Here is a 16637-nt window from a genome sequence, read left to right as displayed (position 1 = left end):
TATATATATATGAATGATAGTGGGCAGGGGTCTGTGAAGAGAGGAGTTGTGAGGGAGGAAACAGACCCTTCAGGAGGAGGCTGCCGTTGTGTGAATTTTAGGAGGAAACAAATTGAATAAGATCCGTTAACTCAGGAAGCGAGAGAGAAAGAAAGGAAAAAATAAGGGAGGGGAAGAAAGACAGAGAGGAAGAGCCAGTGGAGGAGAGAGAAAAAGAAGGGAGGGAAGAGAGAAAGAAGGAAGGCCGAGGGACGGGCCCGAGCCTGTCAGTGGCCTGAGGGGAACGAGTGGCCATGGTGGTGGCAGCAAGGAAGGGCCCAGTCAACCGCTGTTGCTGTTTGGGGTTACCAAGGCCATTGGTGGAGGCAGGCAGGCAAGGGATGGGCTCGAGTCTGTCAGCAGTCTGAGGGGAATGAGCGGTCATAGCAGTGGTGGCAGTGAAGAAGGGCCTGGTCAACTGCTGCTGCTCCTGTGGAGAGGTGCAGGACAGGGGCTTGGGAGAGGGAGGGGAGGTCTCTGAGGATAGGCACCAATAGGCACCAGCAACGCTGCGGCCGTGACCAAGAGGGGTGAGAGGGATGGAGTAAAGGGATGGAAGAGTGATCAAGGGGGTGAGGGGGATGGAAGCAATGGGATGGAGGAGGAGGAGTGCGGCTCAGGTGAGGGTGGAGAGATCTCCGAGGTGAGGGAGGCTGTGGCAGTGGGTGAGGGGAGCAATCTAGTACTAGCATGCAGGTGCATGGGTTAAGCTATTATGAAATGAATTTGGAAACTCTAAAATATTGCTTATAAGAATATAGAACAGGCAGTCATGTCATTCAAACTTTCGAACCCTGCCTGTTTAACAGACAGAGGTAGCCAGAACAAAAGAAAACATTTTGTACTGTTCCATGCAGACTCTCACAGAGGTAGTGAGTACAAATACAATGCCTGACATCCAAAGCAGCAATCGCACAGAGAGGCTGTTCTTAACTCAGCCAGAGTCTTCCTGAGCAGCAGAGCACACGAATGAGCGGAGCAATTTTTGCTGCTCTCTGCCTTCCAAAAATATGTCTCTGAGAAGTACAGGAAAAGACCAGGAAGATAAAAAAATCATACACATTAGTTTTTAGCCCTACAGGCCTAATTTTTAGAAACACTTACAGTTTATGGCCTTTCTAGGCTAGCTTCACCAGGGAGGAATAAATAGAGTTGACTGCTGTTCACCAGAAGGAGCGGGAACAATGGGGAAGAGAGAAATTCGTCTTCACCAAACCAGGTCGGAGTAGACAAGGGCAGGCCAAAGTTAATCTAACGACCAATAGGAGACTACATCCCTCAGATTCACAGTCAGAAACACAGTTGCTAGGAGGGAATCAACCCCCTTGGTGGCTTAATTGATGGACAAGGCTCAGGTATCTCTGGATCTCTCATTTACATCCCCAAACAAAAGAGCAGAAAGGAAGGTTAAAACTTATTTGCTCTGGCAAACTACAGCTGATAGACTAAGAGAAAGAAAAAGTAAAATGTCTCTGACTAGGTGTGGTTTTTGCAGGTGGCACTGTAGAAACTGAAGGAGGGAATGCAATGTACTACCAATGCACTGGTAGTGCCCAGAAACTACCAATGTTGAGTTGGGTAGTGCATGTGCATACTACTGGGCACATCACCATTTAAACCATCACATGGCCTTGAACAAGTCATTGTCCCTCTGTGTGGAGAAGGGATTGGGTAGGTGGAGCTAGGTGGTACTGAGAGTCCAACTCCAGTATTGGTATTATATACCAATGCTTCAGAGGACATTGCACGATCTATTCTGTAGGAAATAGATGGAAGGTAGCATCGGCTTTGGGGTTGAGAGTAAAGGACTTCCAGGCTTAATTGTTAGTTTCATTATTACTGACCAGAGTATATGTGAAGATATGATTGAAGTTTTAATCTCCTAGACGTATTAATTTGGGATGGGATGATGTGTGGGAGCATGACATTTATGAATCCTCAGCAAGTTGTCCATTTGTGATCGTATGCTGCAGTGGCAGAAGGCAGCATGTCATGTTGCTGCACAGGTTTTCTTATTGAAACAGCAACCTGAATTGATGGTGCCCACCTGAAGACAATGGCTGTTTATAGTAAAAGAAATATGGTTGAATGGTTGCTAATTGGGAGGCAAATGATAACCAATGGGACAATGTAAATCTTAAGAATAAAAGTTTAATTTCCGATACAGTACAGTATATTAGGAAGTTTGCCCCTGATCTATAGCTAAATTGAAAACTTAAAAACCATCAGCTTATTGTGTTGGAGGTTTGAGGATTAAGGTTGATAGGAAGGGAGGGACTGGAGGGAGAAAGGCAGAGTTACAGTATATGGTGAAGGCCTTGCAGGTATTATAGATAGAGCTGATATTATAAGTTTGATGTTAATAGAACTACTTGTATTTGAGAGACTCCCAAAATCTTGGTCTTCACTAAGAACACACAAATGATTTGAGAACTCCAGAAATTCACTCAGCTCCATCACTCAAATGGTTAAAAAAATGAAGGAAATGCACTCAAAAGAAGAAATTATACAAGTTCAAGTCAAAAGTCCACCTAACTTTGCATTGTTCTGAAAAGGACTGGTTGGATGCTACAGGGAAGTTCACAAGAAAAGAATGATAAGTGATCATAACCCTTGTTGGAGAGCCTCAGTATCTGGTATAAGTCAATAAATGAACATGAAGTTTTATTCGGTTGCACAGATGAATCTCTGCTCCATGACTCCTCCAGTACAAAGAATCTCACCTTTTGCCATTAACTCACTAGATAGTATTAGGCAAGCCACTCCTCAGCTCCCTGGCAATATAGGGATAATAATAATTACTAGGCCTGTGTGGAGCTTCAAATGAAGCTGAATACTCTTCCACAGTACCCCTGACACTGTGTGTAGGCATCTATTCCCATCACACAGTGCTGCGCTTTGTCCAGCACCAGTGAGGTTCCTTTAAGGGAAACAGAGTCCTCTTGATCCCTAGCACTATCTTGGAAGGCACACATGGGATGCTGGGAAGTGTAGTCCTTTCCTGCACATTCCCCATGGGACTACACTTCCCTGTATCCATGTGCATTTTCCAAGATGCTGCTGGGGCTCAGGAGATCCCTGTTTCCCTTAAAGGAGCCCCACTGGTTCTGGGAAAAACACAGCACTGTGCAGTGGCCGTGGTCACCTTTGTGCAGTGCCAGAGGGGCTGTGCGGAGCTTTGGCCAGAACTTCACAAAGGCCTAATAGTTACCTTACAGGCTTGCTGTAAGGATAATAAAATAACACAGAGGAAGTGCTTTGAACACTTGGAAGTGACAAATGCTAAACATTATTACTGAGCAACATCGTGATTAATGAAGCACTAGTACTGCATGAGAAGTGCTGGCATTTCTGTGCTGCCTTAGTTCATTAGAAGCATTGGTACTACACTAGTCGGCCGCTGTTCTTATACACCCAGTCCTCACTACAACAGTTTTATGCAAATAATAGTCTTCACATCTGGTATGGCAGCAATAGATTATTTGGGTTACAATCATTATTTTGAGATTATGTGGGTGCCTTGATCATTTACTGGGTAGAGTTGGGCAGGAGAAAGGAACAGTTTTGCAAAAACCTAGATTTTAGATATAGAAGCTGTCAATGGAAACTTTTGTTTAAGATTTTCAAAAGAACAAACTTACCTTGTCACCTCTTGGTCCCTGAAATTTCAAACCCATATGACCCTGATGACACAAATAAGAGTTGGTTTATAAATCTCAGAAAGTCCACATTTGTAGCAATTCATGGTAAAATTTGTTTTCAGGCCTTTTTCATGCTCTCTTGTGCAACCATAAAGGCAAGTACTGGCTTTTTAAAAAGTGTATGATAAGGTTTTAAAACATCTTTCAGTAATGGCTATAGTGCTGAGGCCTGCCCCGCTCCAGCAATGAAGTGAGTATTGGGAATATAGACAGTTCTTGTATTTTACTCCTTTATTGTCAATGCATCATTATGACAGCTAGTTGATAGTCTGTCATTTGGTACATCAAGTGGCAGTCTTGGGATGTTTGGTAACTGTACATCAGCAACTGCTATCAAAAGAACAAAACAGTATTTTCCAGCTTCTAAATGTCTACAGATCTGGAAAATAACAAAAGTTCTGTGTTACTGTATGTTTTACTGTGTTACTGTATCTCCAATTCAGAGGATACTGTTCTGGACCACAGAATTAAGAAGGGGGGATGAGCGGGGAGGGTGTCAGGACATCCACAAAAAATGTTACAACAGGGATGGATTCTGCACATTCCCCTTTTAATTATGTAGACTGGGGAAGTATCACTCAAACTATGGATGTACACGAGCTGGTTTGCTGCCTCCTTTGGGAAGTGTTGAACCGGCTCGGGCACCTGCAGATGAATCAGTTCGGTGGGGAGGGAAGTGATTCCCTTAAGAAGCAAGTCAGGAGGTCCTTACCTGTGCTTGATCTAGCAAAGGCTGTGCACGGCTGTGGTGCTGTTCTCTGCAGCCTGTGCACGCCGTATGTGGCATCAGCATGCATGAGGAACAGCGCTGCAGCCACACTGCAGGGAATCACACAGCCTTTGTTAGAGCGAGCATCGCACCCGGAAAAGCGGCAGGGTGGCAGTGGAGCAGGTAAGGGCCTCCTTACCTGCTTCTTAAGCGAACCGCTCCCTGCCCCGCCAGTGCCTGCACGAGCCATTCGTACACATCCCTAACTCAAATTGTCCCTTCTTTCTCAAGATTCAACTTTATTTCTACATGGTAACTGTATAGTATGGCATAGACTTCTAAGATTTATTTTCTTCCTCTGAAAACAAGGGTAACTTACTACTGAGGTTGCAGAGTAAGCAGAAGTAGCTGCACTTCAACCAATATTATTTCATTGAACCTGGTACTCAACTGGTGATAGTCTAAGACACCTACTCTCTCCCTCTGGACATGTGCAGTAATATATATGCTCTCAGAGAGATACGTCCATAGCAGTAAGCCAAATTGCCAGAAGGAAACTGGTGATTAGAAAATGTATTTAACATATTCAATGAGATCAGTCTTACCTTCTCACCTGGGGGACCAGCTGGCCCTGGAGGACCCTGTAAAAAACAGTATTTTATTAGTACTTTATGATATACTTGTTTCAGGCTTGCAACATCTTCAAAAAAAATCTAATTCTCAAACTTGAATCTTCATTTCATTGAGGTTCCTTCATTGGATTTGCTCTAAACAGAATTTGTCCTAAATGGAATTGCCAGACTCCATGGGACAGATTGTGTACTTGTATAGAAAATCTGACTGGAAATCTATGGAAATTATGTAGAAATCTTTACTTACATTCATTATACTGGTTTGTTAGATGTGGAACTCTTACCCCACTTGTGGGACCCCTAAGTGCGATTATAAAGCAGGCAGTTTCTCAAGGAAGTCACAATCAGAGGCTTAAATTCAAATAAAAACATTTCTTTATTGATTAAAAAATAAGAGGCTTGACTATAATGCTAATGAGGGACTTCCCACATGATCCGGACACTCTGATGGGAGTGTGTCTGGGCTTAGTGCTTTAGCTCTGCTAGAAATATGAATATAGGTTCATGGCTACTGCAAACCGAGACAGGAAAGGGAAATGTCTGGGTTAATGGTGACTGGGGGTAGCTCCTAGAGGAGAACAATTGATTTCAGGGTAGATAGCCATTTGGCTTCCTAAGGAGGATGTGGGATGTTGAGTCTGGGGATTTTAGGATTATCCAAGAGACATGACACTATGGCAGTCATGAGCGCAAGATGTGACTAGGGGAAGGGTGAGTCATGGCTGAGACTCTGCTGCTGCTGATGCGGCTGACAAGAAAACTGTTTCCATCTTCCCTCTGTACGGTCCAGGCCCTATCTTGAAGTGCCAGGCAGGGCAGTGTGGGGAGAAGCAAAGAAAAAAGAAAAAACAACCTTTCCAATGGAGCTTTATGAGTTCTGAGAGAACCCTTCCAACTTGTTCACTAGGCAGGGCTGGCCTGGGGTGGCCGCTTCCCTGGAGAAGCTTCCTGTGGAGATCCTGCCTATTGCTCCAGGGGGAGGAGCCATCCCTGTCATGATGAATGCCCTCTAGGAGTCTAGGAGGACCTTATGGCAACTCTTAAAAAAATACTGTTCTCCCCCCCCCAAAAAAAACCAAGATAAAAAATCTGAAACAAAATGAAACTGATTCAAAACACACAGTTTGCTTCCAAACTTACATTTTCTGAGAAGCACAAGTGTAACATGGGAATGATCAGGCATGACTCTGAGATATGCTAAAAGGCCCAGGAAATTTGCTAGAAATGTATCTGACCATTCCAACCTTGCAGAGATGCATGTCAGTGACTGTCCTCTAGTTATCTCTCTACATAGGAAGTGAAGACACCCTAAGAGCCTGTTGGATCATGTGGCAAAATCTGAATATTAAAAAATGATTTAAAGAATAGGCAAACATGTCTGATTTCCAGCTACTGGCAATTAGTTGTAATGTTCAGGTGTCTTCAGCATGAGGGACATATTCTCTTGGCAAATACCCTATGATCAGTTGCCTGTCATTATTCGATATACTTAAATCCAGTTGCATTTTTGCCATTTCCAATTGATTACAGTATTCAGATTTGTGAGATCAAAGAATCTCAGAACTGCAAGGAATCTGAAGGTCACTCTCTAAAGTCCCATAATGTGATTCTCATATGAACATGCAACAGCTCGGCCCAGATAATCAGATCTCAGGGTGCCACAAGCACAGTAAACAAAATATCCAGGGCAGCACTGAAACGGAGCCAAATTCCACACTTCCTGAAACATTTATTTTTAAAACCACATGATCATGAGCCAATCTGTTCTGCTGAAATATGTCGATTATTTTAGACATAGAAAGTGAAGCAGTATCTTTCCACCCTATCTCCCACCAAAATAATTTGTTGGGAGTTGTATGAAAGTGTACAGGGTGGAGGACAGATCCCTCCACAATGTTCCAGATAAACAGGAAGGCAGTGGAACCTATAAATCTGAAAAAGGATGGAAAGGCAATTTCTAATGTCAATGGGCCACTTTAAATATATATATAGAGAGAGAGAGAGAGCGAGAGAGCTATTGTTATTGTTCATCGCCTAGAGTCTTTGGAGGAAGCGGTATACAAGAAAATTTTAATCAATCAATCAATCAATCAATCAATCAGAGGCAAGAACAATAAAAATAAGTTGGAAACATAATATAGCAGTCTTAATTCAGTTATTCAACATTCTTGAAACCAGAAAGGTTCTTTAGAACTTATGTGACTGTTCAAGCAAGTGAATTCCAGTATAGTTAAAAGAAAGAAAACAGGCCATGATCTTTCAGTCTTTGTTCAGACAGACTGCCAATCCCTCTATCAGTCTTGCTGATCTTCACACATTTTATAATTACATACTGTATAGAAATAATTCCCTTGTCAATATTTTCATTGTAATTTTACTGGTGAAATTATTATTATTTATTTTGGGAAGAAGTATATAAACAGCTTCCTTTCATTTTTGCCATACCATTCTTAAGCTTTGTCCTATCGCTCTAGCCATGTTGTTCTCCCTTCTTTTTCTTTTTTTGCTACTCTTAGGATCCGTTAGGCAAATTGGTAGTGGTGGTGATGGAGGGGAGATGCATACTTGTTATCATTATCTGCTATCTTTGACGTATAGCAATAAGCAAGAAAGCAAAGCCAACACTTACTGGTCTTCCTGAAGGTCCAGGTGGTCCAATAGGGCCTTGAACACCTTGTAATCCAGGTGATCCCTGTGTATGAAAAATGTTATTAGAATAATTGTTTATTAGGCCACACAAATCCATTATCTGCGTACCTGTGAGTTCCCAACCACTGTAGCTTTTTGTTACACTTCAGGGCAAACCACATATGTCTCAGGAGATTCAAAGCAGACATGTGGGGGGCAATTTGGATTGAGGCTGTGGCCAAGGGGGAGAATTTTTTTTACTCATTCTTTCTGTGCTGGTTCCCCCCAACTTAAATCCATCCTTTTATTTAAGGATTTTTTAATCATGAAAGGGAAAACAGGAGATGCCTGTGCCTTTGAGGAAGCTATTAGCAGCTTCACTGTCAGTTTCTATCAGGCTGGGAAAGAGGTGAAACAAGTTGTCCAAACAAAAACTAATCAGCCTACTTTCCTTTTACTGTCTCTACAAATGGATGAAATTTGGTTCAAATTGAGGCCCACAAGTTAGATCTCTTGCACCTCAAATGTTCATGCATCCACCATCTTGGATCGGAGTGGATGACATCATTCCAAACTACACCATTAAGGTGTCCCTGTGTGTTACTCACTACAACTGTACCAAATTTGGTTAAAATTGGTTAGACAGTCCTCAGGTTAGTGCACTTGCACCTCAAAAGTTCACATGTCCATCACCTTGGATCGGGGTGGATGATATCATCACATAATACACCATTGAGGTTTCCCTATGTGCCCCTACAGCTGTCGCAAATTTGGTTCAAATTGGTTAGACTGTCCACAAGTTAGTGCACTTGCACTACAAAAGTTTATGTATCCACCATTTTGAACTGGGGTTGATGACATAATCACAAACTACGCTGTTGAGGTGTCCCTACAGCTGTAGCAAATTTGGTTCGAGTTGGTTAAGCGGTTCACCAGTTAGCTCAATTGTACCTCAAAAGTTTATGCTTCTGCCATCTTGAATCAGGGTGGATGAAATCTTCACAGACTACACCATTCAGGTGTTCCTGTGTGTCACTCACTACAACGGTACCTAATTTGGTTCAAATTAGTTAGACAGTCCACAAGTTAGCCCACTTGCGCCTAAAATGTTCACGCATCCACCATCTTGGATTGCGGTAGATGACATCATAACAAACTATTTCACTGAAGTTTTCCCATGTGCCCCTACAGCTATAGCAAATTTGGTTCAAATCGGTTAGGCAGTTCACAAGTTAGCCAACTTGCGCCTCAAACGTTCACATGTCTGCCATCTTGAATCAGGGTGGATGACATAATAACAAACTATGCCGCTGAGGTGTCCCTATGTGTCCCTACAACTGTGCCTGATTTGGTTCATATTGGTGCAGGCATTGCGAAGTTGATGGTGGGGGTGGGGGCACACACAGAATGCTGGGTGATATCATAAGCCTACTAGAAATTAGGCTAAAAAACTGCCCCTAGTGCTGTGGCCACAATCCAAATTGCCCTCTCAATGTCTGTCATAACCTCAGATCCAGGACTCCCCCACCTGGAGGATGAGGTGGACAGTTAAGGGTGAGACAGGGTGGGTAGTGCCAATGACCCATATTTCAGGTGACCCTGTGTCACTGGGACCTCCTGCTCCAGGAGAACCTGAGCTAGCACCTTCACCCTAGGGTCCAATCCTGCCTTCATCCCCCAACTCAGAGGAATCCCCTGAGGACTTAACATATTGGCAAAGCATCCCCAGCATGCTGGAGCCAGCACTTGCAAGGTTGGGCAAGGCCCCTTTAAAGGAACAGTTCTGAGTTCACATTTCGTTTGATAGGACAATGTCAATGAGCTGCAATAGGTCTCATTTGTTAAAGAGGGGCAAATCTTATTCTCCAAAGAAACTGGGGCCACCAGGGGCAGGATAAAGGTTTAGCCTCCACCCTAATGGAGTTCCCAAGTCCACATGGCTACTTCTTATGGCAAAAAGTGGTGCATTTGGAGACATTGTCACTGACATCCATGCCTTTGATCATGGGCTGCTGGTTTTCAGTAAGAGGGGCTCCATTTGGCTGTTTCTGGGGAGTGCATTGCAGCCACTCTCCACAATTCCTGCAATATATATGCTATGTTGAAGTGCTGAGGGCTGCATCTCCTTGCAGCCAGTCTCCAGCTCCATACAGTATTTCCTCTGCCAGCCATTTCCTGGCCCATCAACAGGCTGGAGGGATTCAAACCACTCAAACTAGGCACCCTCCAAAGGCACGCTCTGGAGTGCAGTGCCATGCTGAACAATGTCAGCTGACCCCCTTGACATATATAAAACCCTTGACTCTAGAGCCAGCCTGAGGAACTCATCTGAATTCATCCTGCTTTGCCTTGTCCTGCCCAGCTGATGCTTGACTCTCTTGGAACTTGACCCCAGCCATGTCCCAACTTAGCATTCTGACTCTGGCTTTCTTCTTCGTAACCCAGTACCCAGCTTTGGCTCATAGGAACACAGGAAGCTGCTATATATTGAGTCAGACCATTGATCTATCTAGCTCAGTATTGTCTTCAAAGACTGGCAGCTGCTTCTCCAAGGTTGTAGGCAGGAATCTCTCTCAGCCCTTTCTTGGAGATGCCAGGGAGGGAACTTAAAACCTTCTGCTCTTCCCTGAGTGGCTCCATCCCCTGAAGGGAATATCTTACAGTGCTCACACTTCTAGTCTCCCATTCATATGCAACCAGGGCAGACCCTGCTTAGCTAAGGGGATAAGTCATACTTGCTACCACAAGATGAGTTCTCCTCTCATCCGCAGTTGCTGCTCCTGCCTCCTATATCTTGCCTGTTCAGTCTGAACTGGACTTCCCTACCATGGGTGATCTAGGCCCCAATCATATTTTTCTACCTTTCTGCACCCTGCCCATTGAGTTTTATGAGGTTTATAAAAAACCTCATCAATACCCTTTCTAATAAAAAACATCAATAACCTGCGCTACGCTGATGACACCACTATGATAGCTGAGAATGCAGATGATCTGCAAGCTCTAGTAATGAAAGTCAAAGAGCATTGAAAAAATGCGACTACAACTAAATGTAAAGAAGACTAAACTAATGACAACGGGTACAGCAACCAGCCTCAGAATTGATAATGAAGACACTGATGTGGTGGATAGCGTCTGCCTTTTAGGATTGACCATCAATAGTAAAGGATCCAGTAGTCAAGAAATATGTTGCAGACTAGCACTTGGTAGGGTTGTAATGAAGGCATTGGAAAGGATATTTAGATGCTGTGACGTGTCTATACCTACAAAGATTAGAACGTTTGGACCATGGTTTTTCCTGTGACACTCTATGGATGCAAAAGTTGGACTTTGAAGAAGCAAGATAGAAAAAGTATTGACGCTTTTGAACTTTGGTGCTGGAGAAGACTCTTGAAGATACCATGGACAGCCAGGAAAACAAAAAAATGGATCATAGAACAAATCAATCCAGAATTTTCACTTGAGGCACAAATGACCAGGCTCAAACTTTCATACTTTGGACATGTAAGTCCATAATGCTGGGAAAAGTTGAAGGAAAGAGAAGAAAAGGATGACCAGCAGCAAAGTGGATGGACTCAATTATGACAGTAATGAATGCACCACTGAGAGATCTTAAAGGCCAATTGAAGGCAGATCATCCTGGAGAGAATCTATCTATGTGGTCGCTAAGAGTCGACATCGACTTGATGGCACTTAATCAATAATAAGTCTTACCGGTAATCCAGGTCGGCCAGCAGAGCCCTTTTCGCCTTTTAGTACACCATTTGGTAGAAATCCAATAACTTCTCCTGGGTCTCCCTATAAGACATGAGTTAGATAAGAGGATTATTTGTATAGGCACTGTGTGTGTGTGTGTGTGTGTGTGTGTGTGTGTGTGTGTGTGCGCGCGCGCGCATCTTTTGTGTGCATGCGTGCATCATAGCTATAAGATAAAGTGTCATGTAGCACCTTAAAGACTTAACACATTCATTTCAGCATAAGCTTTCATGGACTACAGTACCTTTCACTAGGTGCATCAAGTATCACCCTGCCAAAGAAGGATGATACTTTTTGCATCTGGTCAAGTGGACTATAGACCATGAAAGCTTATGCTGAAATGAATATGCTAGTCTTTAAGGGTTTGCTGCCACAAACTAACACAGGTACTCCTCCATAAGTTATACCTATAAGCTCTGTCAATTCAGACAGGACAATGCTGATAATATATTAGGTAGTGATGTGTGCTCTACAACTTATTCATAACATTTACTGCCTGCTTTTCTCCTTCAGTGTACACTTTACACAGCTGTACACTTTATACAGCTGACTATGCACACTAATGTTTCACCACAGTTCGCCATGGTAAACACATAAAGTAGGAAGGAGAGATACACGTCCCCAAATTCAGATCCCCTTTCATCCCTCATATACTTAGGTTGCTGCATAATATGTGAAATTACTCATCATCTATAGCAGGGCTGGGGAACCTTGGCCCTCCAGCTGTTGTTGAACTACAACTCCCATCATCCCCAGCCACAATTATTGTGTCTGGTGATGGTAGGAGTTGTAGTTCAAAAACAGCTTGAGGGCCAAGGTTCCCCACCCCTGATCTATAGTCTCTATGTGCCTAAATTAGAGTTTTACTGTGCTCAAGTCATTTGTATGTTAATTTGCTGTAAACAAGGAAAAACTAATTTGCTGTTAATTGTAAAATGTACCTTTGTGCCTGGAGGTCCTTGGAGCCCCTAGAAAATAAAATTACACATTTTCTGAGAAAGTATACATTTTAAGCATCATGCTTACAAAATTTATATTTGAAATCACAGTAAATGGAATTACTAGTCCAAATATTTGCTTGTTTCCCCCCTTACATTTCTGATTCTTGTACTGAGTTTTTTCCCCCTAAGCTTAAAAAAATGCTTACTGGATTTCCTGGGAATCCAGGTAAACCTGGGGGACCAAGGGGGCCGCTTTCACCCTAAGGGGATAGAAAAAGTGGCTTCAGTTCTGCTTGTTCATACTCATGTATTTGAAAAATATTTCCAGAAAATGTTTCTTTAAAATACCTAACCTTTGTTCCATTGCATCCTGGGATACCAGGAGGACCTGGGGGACCATCTCCTCCAGGGATGCCCTAAGATCAGGAAAGAGGACAGAAAAGCACACCTACCACATTAATTCCTGATAGACATTACTGTTGTCCTCATCGTCAAATACTGATGATGTTTAAATTGTAAATTGAATGTCATACATACAGGAAGGCCAGGGTTTCCTGGATAGCCTGCTGGACCTGGCGGGCCCTGGAATTAATGACATTATGAAGATAATTAACAATGAGAATTCAACATCAAATATTCTCAGAAAAGACTGATTGTATCTAGTCAATAGTCAATCATGTTCAGTTTAATGTTTTCTCCATAGAAAATTACAAAACAAATTAGGCTATTACAAAACAGATTAATGTGTACAGAAAGAATTTAAAAATAAAAAGCACATCAAACAGACAGGAATGCAATCTATTATTCTTTCAAATATCCTAGGGTCCTTGTTTAATAGCAATCAAATTTCTGGAGGACTTACCAGTGAGCCTTTAACAAAATAACTATATATTTATCTCTGATAACCTGAGACAGTCAGCAGTTAAGTAATGGAGAGGTTCCTCTACCTGTTCTGTAAATGTATCAGTTAATAGTAAACATGCAGATTACTAAGAAAATATTATTCTTAAACCATAGGAGAAACTTCTAGTAAGAATTTGTTGTGCTATGGGACAGCTATAACTCTTTTATTGCTATTTATTAGATTGTTTTAAAATGTTTTATAGTAGTACTTTGGGAATAACTAGCAAAATGATAAACAAATAATTAGGAAAAAAATGATAAGGAAGAAAAATATATTCCGAATAGTCCAACTCTGAATAAGTAGAGACAGTCAGAACCCAAAATTCCTCATACCAGTCCTTCTATTCAGGGATCAGCACGAGTATTGCTCAAAGAAACAGGCAGAATGCTCAACACCCTCTAAATGGAAGTGTTGTTAGAAATGTGAAATGTGTTGTGACAGGTAAGCGGGAGTAAACAGCATCAAGGTGTTTTGAAGTACCTGATGTCAGGATGTAGGAGCAGAGGAGGCTCCTCATTTGGAACAGAGGGGATGTTGCCCCCTTCCTTGCTAGCAGGGGCGTATCTAGGGTGGGGCAGGCAGGGCATGTGCCCCAGGCACCACTTGAGGGGGGCGCCATTTCTTAAAATTAATTTTTTTAAAAAACCTGCCAAAAACAAAATGGCCACCGCGCATGCTCAAATGGCCTCTGTGAGGCCCTAGGCCATACCAGGCCTCACAGAGGCCACTTGAGCATGCATGGTGGCCATTTTGTTTTCAGCTGCTATTTTTTTTAAAAAAAAAATAAATATTTTTAAATATGGCCACTGCACATGCTCAAATGGTCCCTGTGAGGCCCTAGAGGCCAGCAGGGGGGAGGGGGGACCTTTGCAGACCCCCACCCACGGCCTTTTAGGAAGCCCCCTGAAGGGGCTACAGGTTTTTTTTAAAAAAATTAATATAATATAACTGTACACACATTCAGATATGTGATTTGTATGTGACCTTCAGACTTGTATTTTTCAGCTGATATTATGGTAAAGTTATCTGAAAGATGGGTGTCAGATGTTTGGACAGGGGGTGCAATTTCAATGCTTGCCCTAGGCGCTATTTTCCCTAGATATGCCTCTGCTTGCTAGCCTTGCATTCTCTTACCAAGCAATAGTTTACAGGCACCCATTCTGACTAATAGCCAGCAAACAAGACCAGCCCAGTAATCTGATTTCCCAAGGTCCTTCTAAGCAGGCTAAGCAGACTCTCTGGAGGTCTGTATGTAAAAATGGGAGCACTCAATCTGCAAGCAAATGAAGTTCAGAAGAGGTAGGAGCCCTGGCAATCCAAAGCAATCAGACACTGCCAGGGGCATAGCTATAATAGAACGAAAGGGTTCAAAGAACACGGGCCCCCAGCTCCTGAGGGCCCTCCAGCTCCATCCCTCCCTATTTTCTTCATTGTCTCCCTCACTCTGGGGGGCCGCCCAAGAGAGGGATGAACACAGGCCCCCTCTCTCCCAGCTACGCTCCTGGACATTGCTATGATTATTGGTGAATTTCAAAAGTATTTTTGCATTCCTCATAGGAAATAATGAGGATTCCAGAAAATTCCAGCTACCAGAATTATTTGAAAGGAATTTGGCAAAGGGCCAAGTGATTTTTGAAGTTTATGCATCTTTAAGGTTTTTCTCCATAGGGAAGAATGGAGGTTTCAGTAGCCCCATAACTGCACTTGGGGGGCACTGGGGTGGCCCAGAGTGAGTGGTGGTGTAGTGCACAGAGGATGCCAACCACCTCCATGGGTTGTCAACCCATGGGGCACTGGGTTTTGTTGTTTCTGAGGTGTTCTGAGTATAGATTCTCTTGTAGCAAATGAGAGTGGATTCATGTTTTGTCACTGAAAATCTCATATGCTACCAGAGCATACCGGGTGGGGGAGGGTCGAGCAAAACCAAAACCGAACCTCCTCCTCCCGGTTTGAACCCGGTTCGAATTTGAACCGAACCCGGCGAACCAGTTTTGTGCACATCCCTACTCAGCACGCCAACCAAGTCCCCAGGAGGCACTGGATTTCTCCAACATCTGCTGGGAGCTCTTTCCTTTTTAAAAATGCCACTAGGACATCTTAACAGAATTCAGAGATCTAGCGAATGTGGGGGAAAGTGAGGGATATGGTGGACTGGCACTTCCTCTGAGTAGTTCTTTTACTAAGAAGCAGTTACTCGCCTTCCCTCTTGTTCCAGGACTTTAAGCAAAGCCTCATGCTAGCTCCTTTCTCTTACCTCTCTTAAACATGAAAGGGTGGCCGGGGGTGGGTGGGAGGGATAGCTTCCAAAAAAGACAAAACTGTTGAATGTTTTAAACAGGTTTTTTTTTAGCAACAGGGGACAGACGATCTGTCGGAACTTTAAATTTAAAAGGAGGTGACAATTTCACTGTCATGCCTAGAGAGCAACTGGCCCTATCCAACCCTAGCACAGCATCTCTCCAGTAACTGTTGCCGATGTCTATCTTATATTTATTTTTAGACTGTGAGCCCTTTGTGGACAGAGGTCCATATTTATTTATTTATTATTTCTCTATGTAAACCACTTTGGGATTTTTTGTTGTAAAGTGGTATATAAATATTTGTTGTAGTAGTAGTAGTAGTAGTAGTAGTAGTAGTAGATTGCTGCCTCAAATGACTGCTGATAATCTTGTAGTGGGCATGAACACTTAAACACTTACCAATTTCCCCCCTAGAGCAGCTTGTAAGAAGATCCCTGATAGATCAGACCAAAGGTCTATCCTGTCCAGCATTCTGTTTCTCCAAGTGGCCAACCAGATGCCTTTGGGAGGCCCAGAAGCATAAAGGCAACAGCATCTTCACTGTCTTGTTACTCTCCAGCAACTGATATTTAGTGGCATGTTGCCTCTGAAGAAGTTTCATATAGCCATCATGACTTATAGCCATTAATGGACCCATTGGCCATGAGTTTGTAAAGCTCAGAACAAATTCAAGCAAACTCACTCTTGTTCCTTTTGTTCCTGGTAGTCCTGGTTCTCCAGTATCACCCTATAAGACAAGGGCAAGGGGAGAGAAGAATAGGTCTTTCAATAGTTTCAAACAAAACTCTTCAAGTTAATTTCTTTAGCTATAGAATGAATCTCACCTTCAGTCCTGAGTGCCCTGGGGGCCCTTCATGTCCTTGAATTCCAGGAAATCCAACCAAACCTTGTAAGCCTGGAAAACCTCTATCACCCTGTGAAAATCAAACAAATATCATATTTAATAAAATATGAGTCGTTTTCCTGAATGAGACAACCAGAAGAACCCATTGCAAATGAACAAAAATGGTCTAATAGGCAAGAAATGAGA

General features: G+C 42.9%; 1 protein-coding gene across 4 annotated transcripts in view; it reads right to left on the bottom strand.

The window, feature by feature from the left end:
* COL4A1 (collagen type IV alpha 1 chain) overlaps positions 1-16637 on the bottom strand; it is a 214336-nt gene that overhangs the window by 112098 nt on the left and 85601 nt on the right. For all 4 annotated transcript variants that reach the window (XR_008313135.1, XR_008313136.1, XM_053283868.1 and 1 more), the window contains 10 exons: positions 16432-16521; positions 16290-16334; positions 12941-12985; positions 12757-12819; positions 12610-12663; positions 12404-12430; positions 11421-11504; positions 7711-7773; positions 5055-5090; positions 3681-3722 (listed from right to left, as the gene is read on the bottom strand). Coding sequence is in view for 2 of the 4 variants with exons in the window: in XM_053283868.1 (XP_053139843.1) it covers positions 3681-3722; positions 5055-5090; positions 7711-7773; positions 11421-11504; positions 12404-12430; positions 12610-12663; positions 12757-12819; positions 12941-12985; positions 16290-16334; positions 16432-16521 (549 nt within the window). In the remaining 2 variants the exon portion in view is untranslated. The remainder of the gene's footprint in view (positions 1-3680; positions 3723-5054; positions 5091-7710; positions 7774-11420; positions 11505-12403; positions 12431-12609; positions 12664-12756; positions 12820-12940; positions 12986-16289; positions 16335-16431; positions 16522-16637) is intronic.

Source organism: Hemicordylus capensis, chromosome 1, assembly GCF_027244095.1.
Source record: "Hemicordylus capensis ecotype Gifberg chromosome 1, rHemCap1.1.pri, whole genome shotgun sequence".
NCBI classification, from domain to species: Eukaryota; Metazoa; Chordata; class Lepidosauria; order Squamata; family Cordylidae; genus Hemicordylus; species Hemicordylus capensis.
This window is presented reverse-complemented; position numbering and strand designations above follow the sequence as displayed.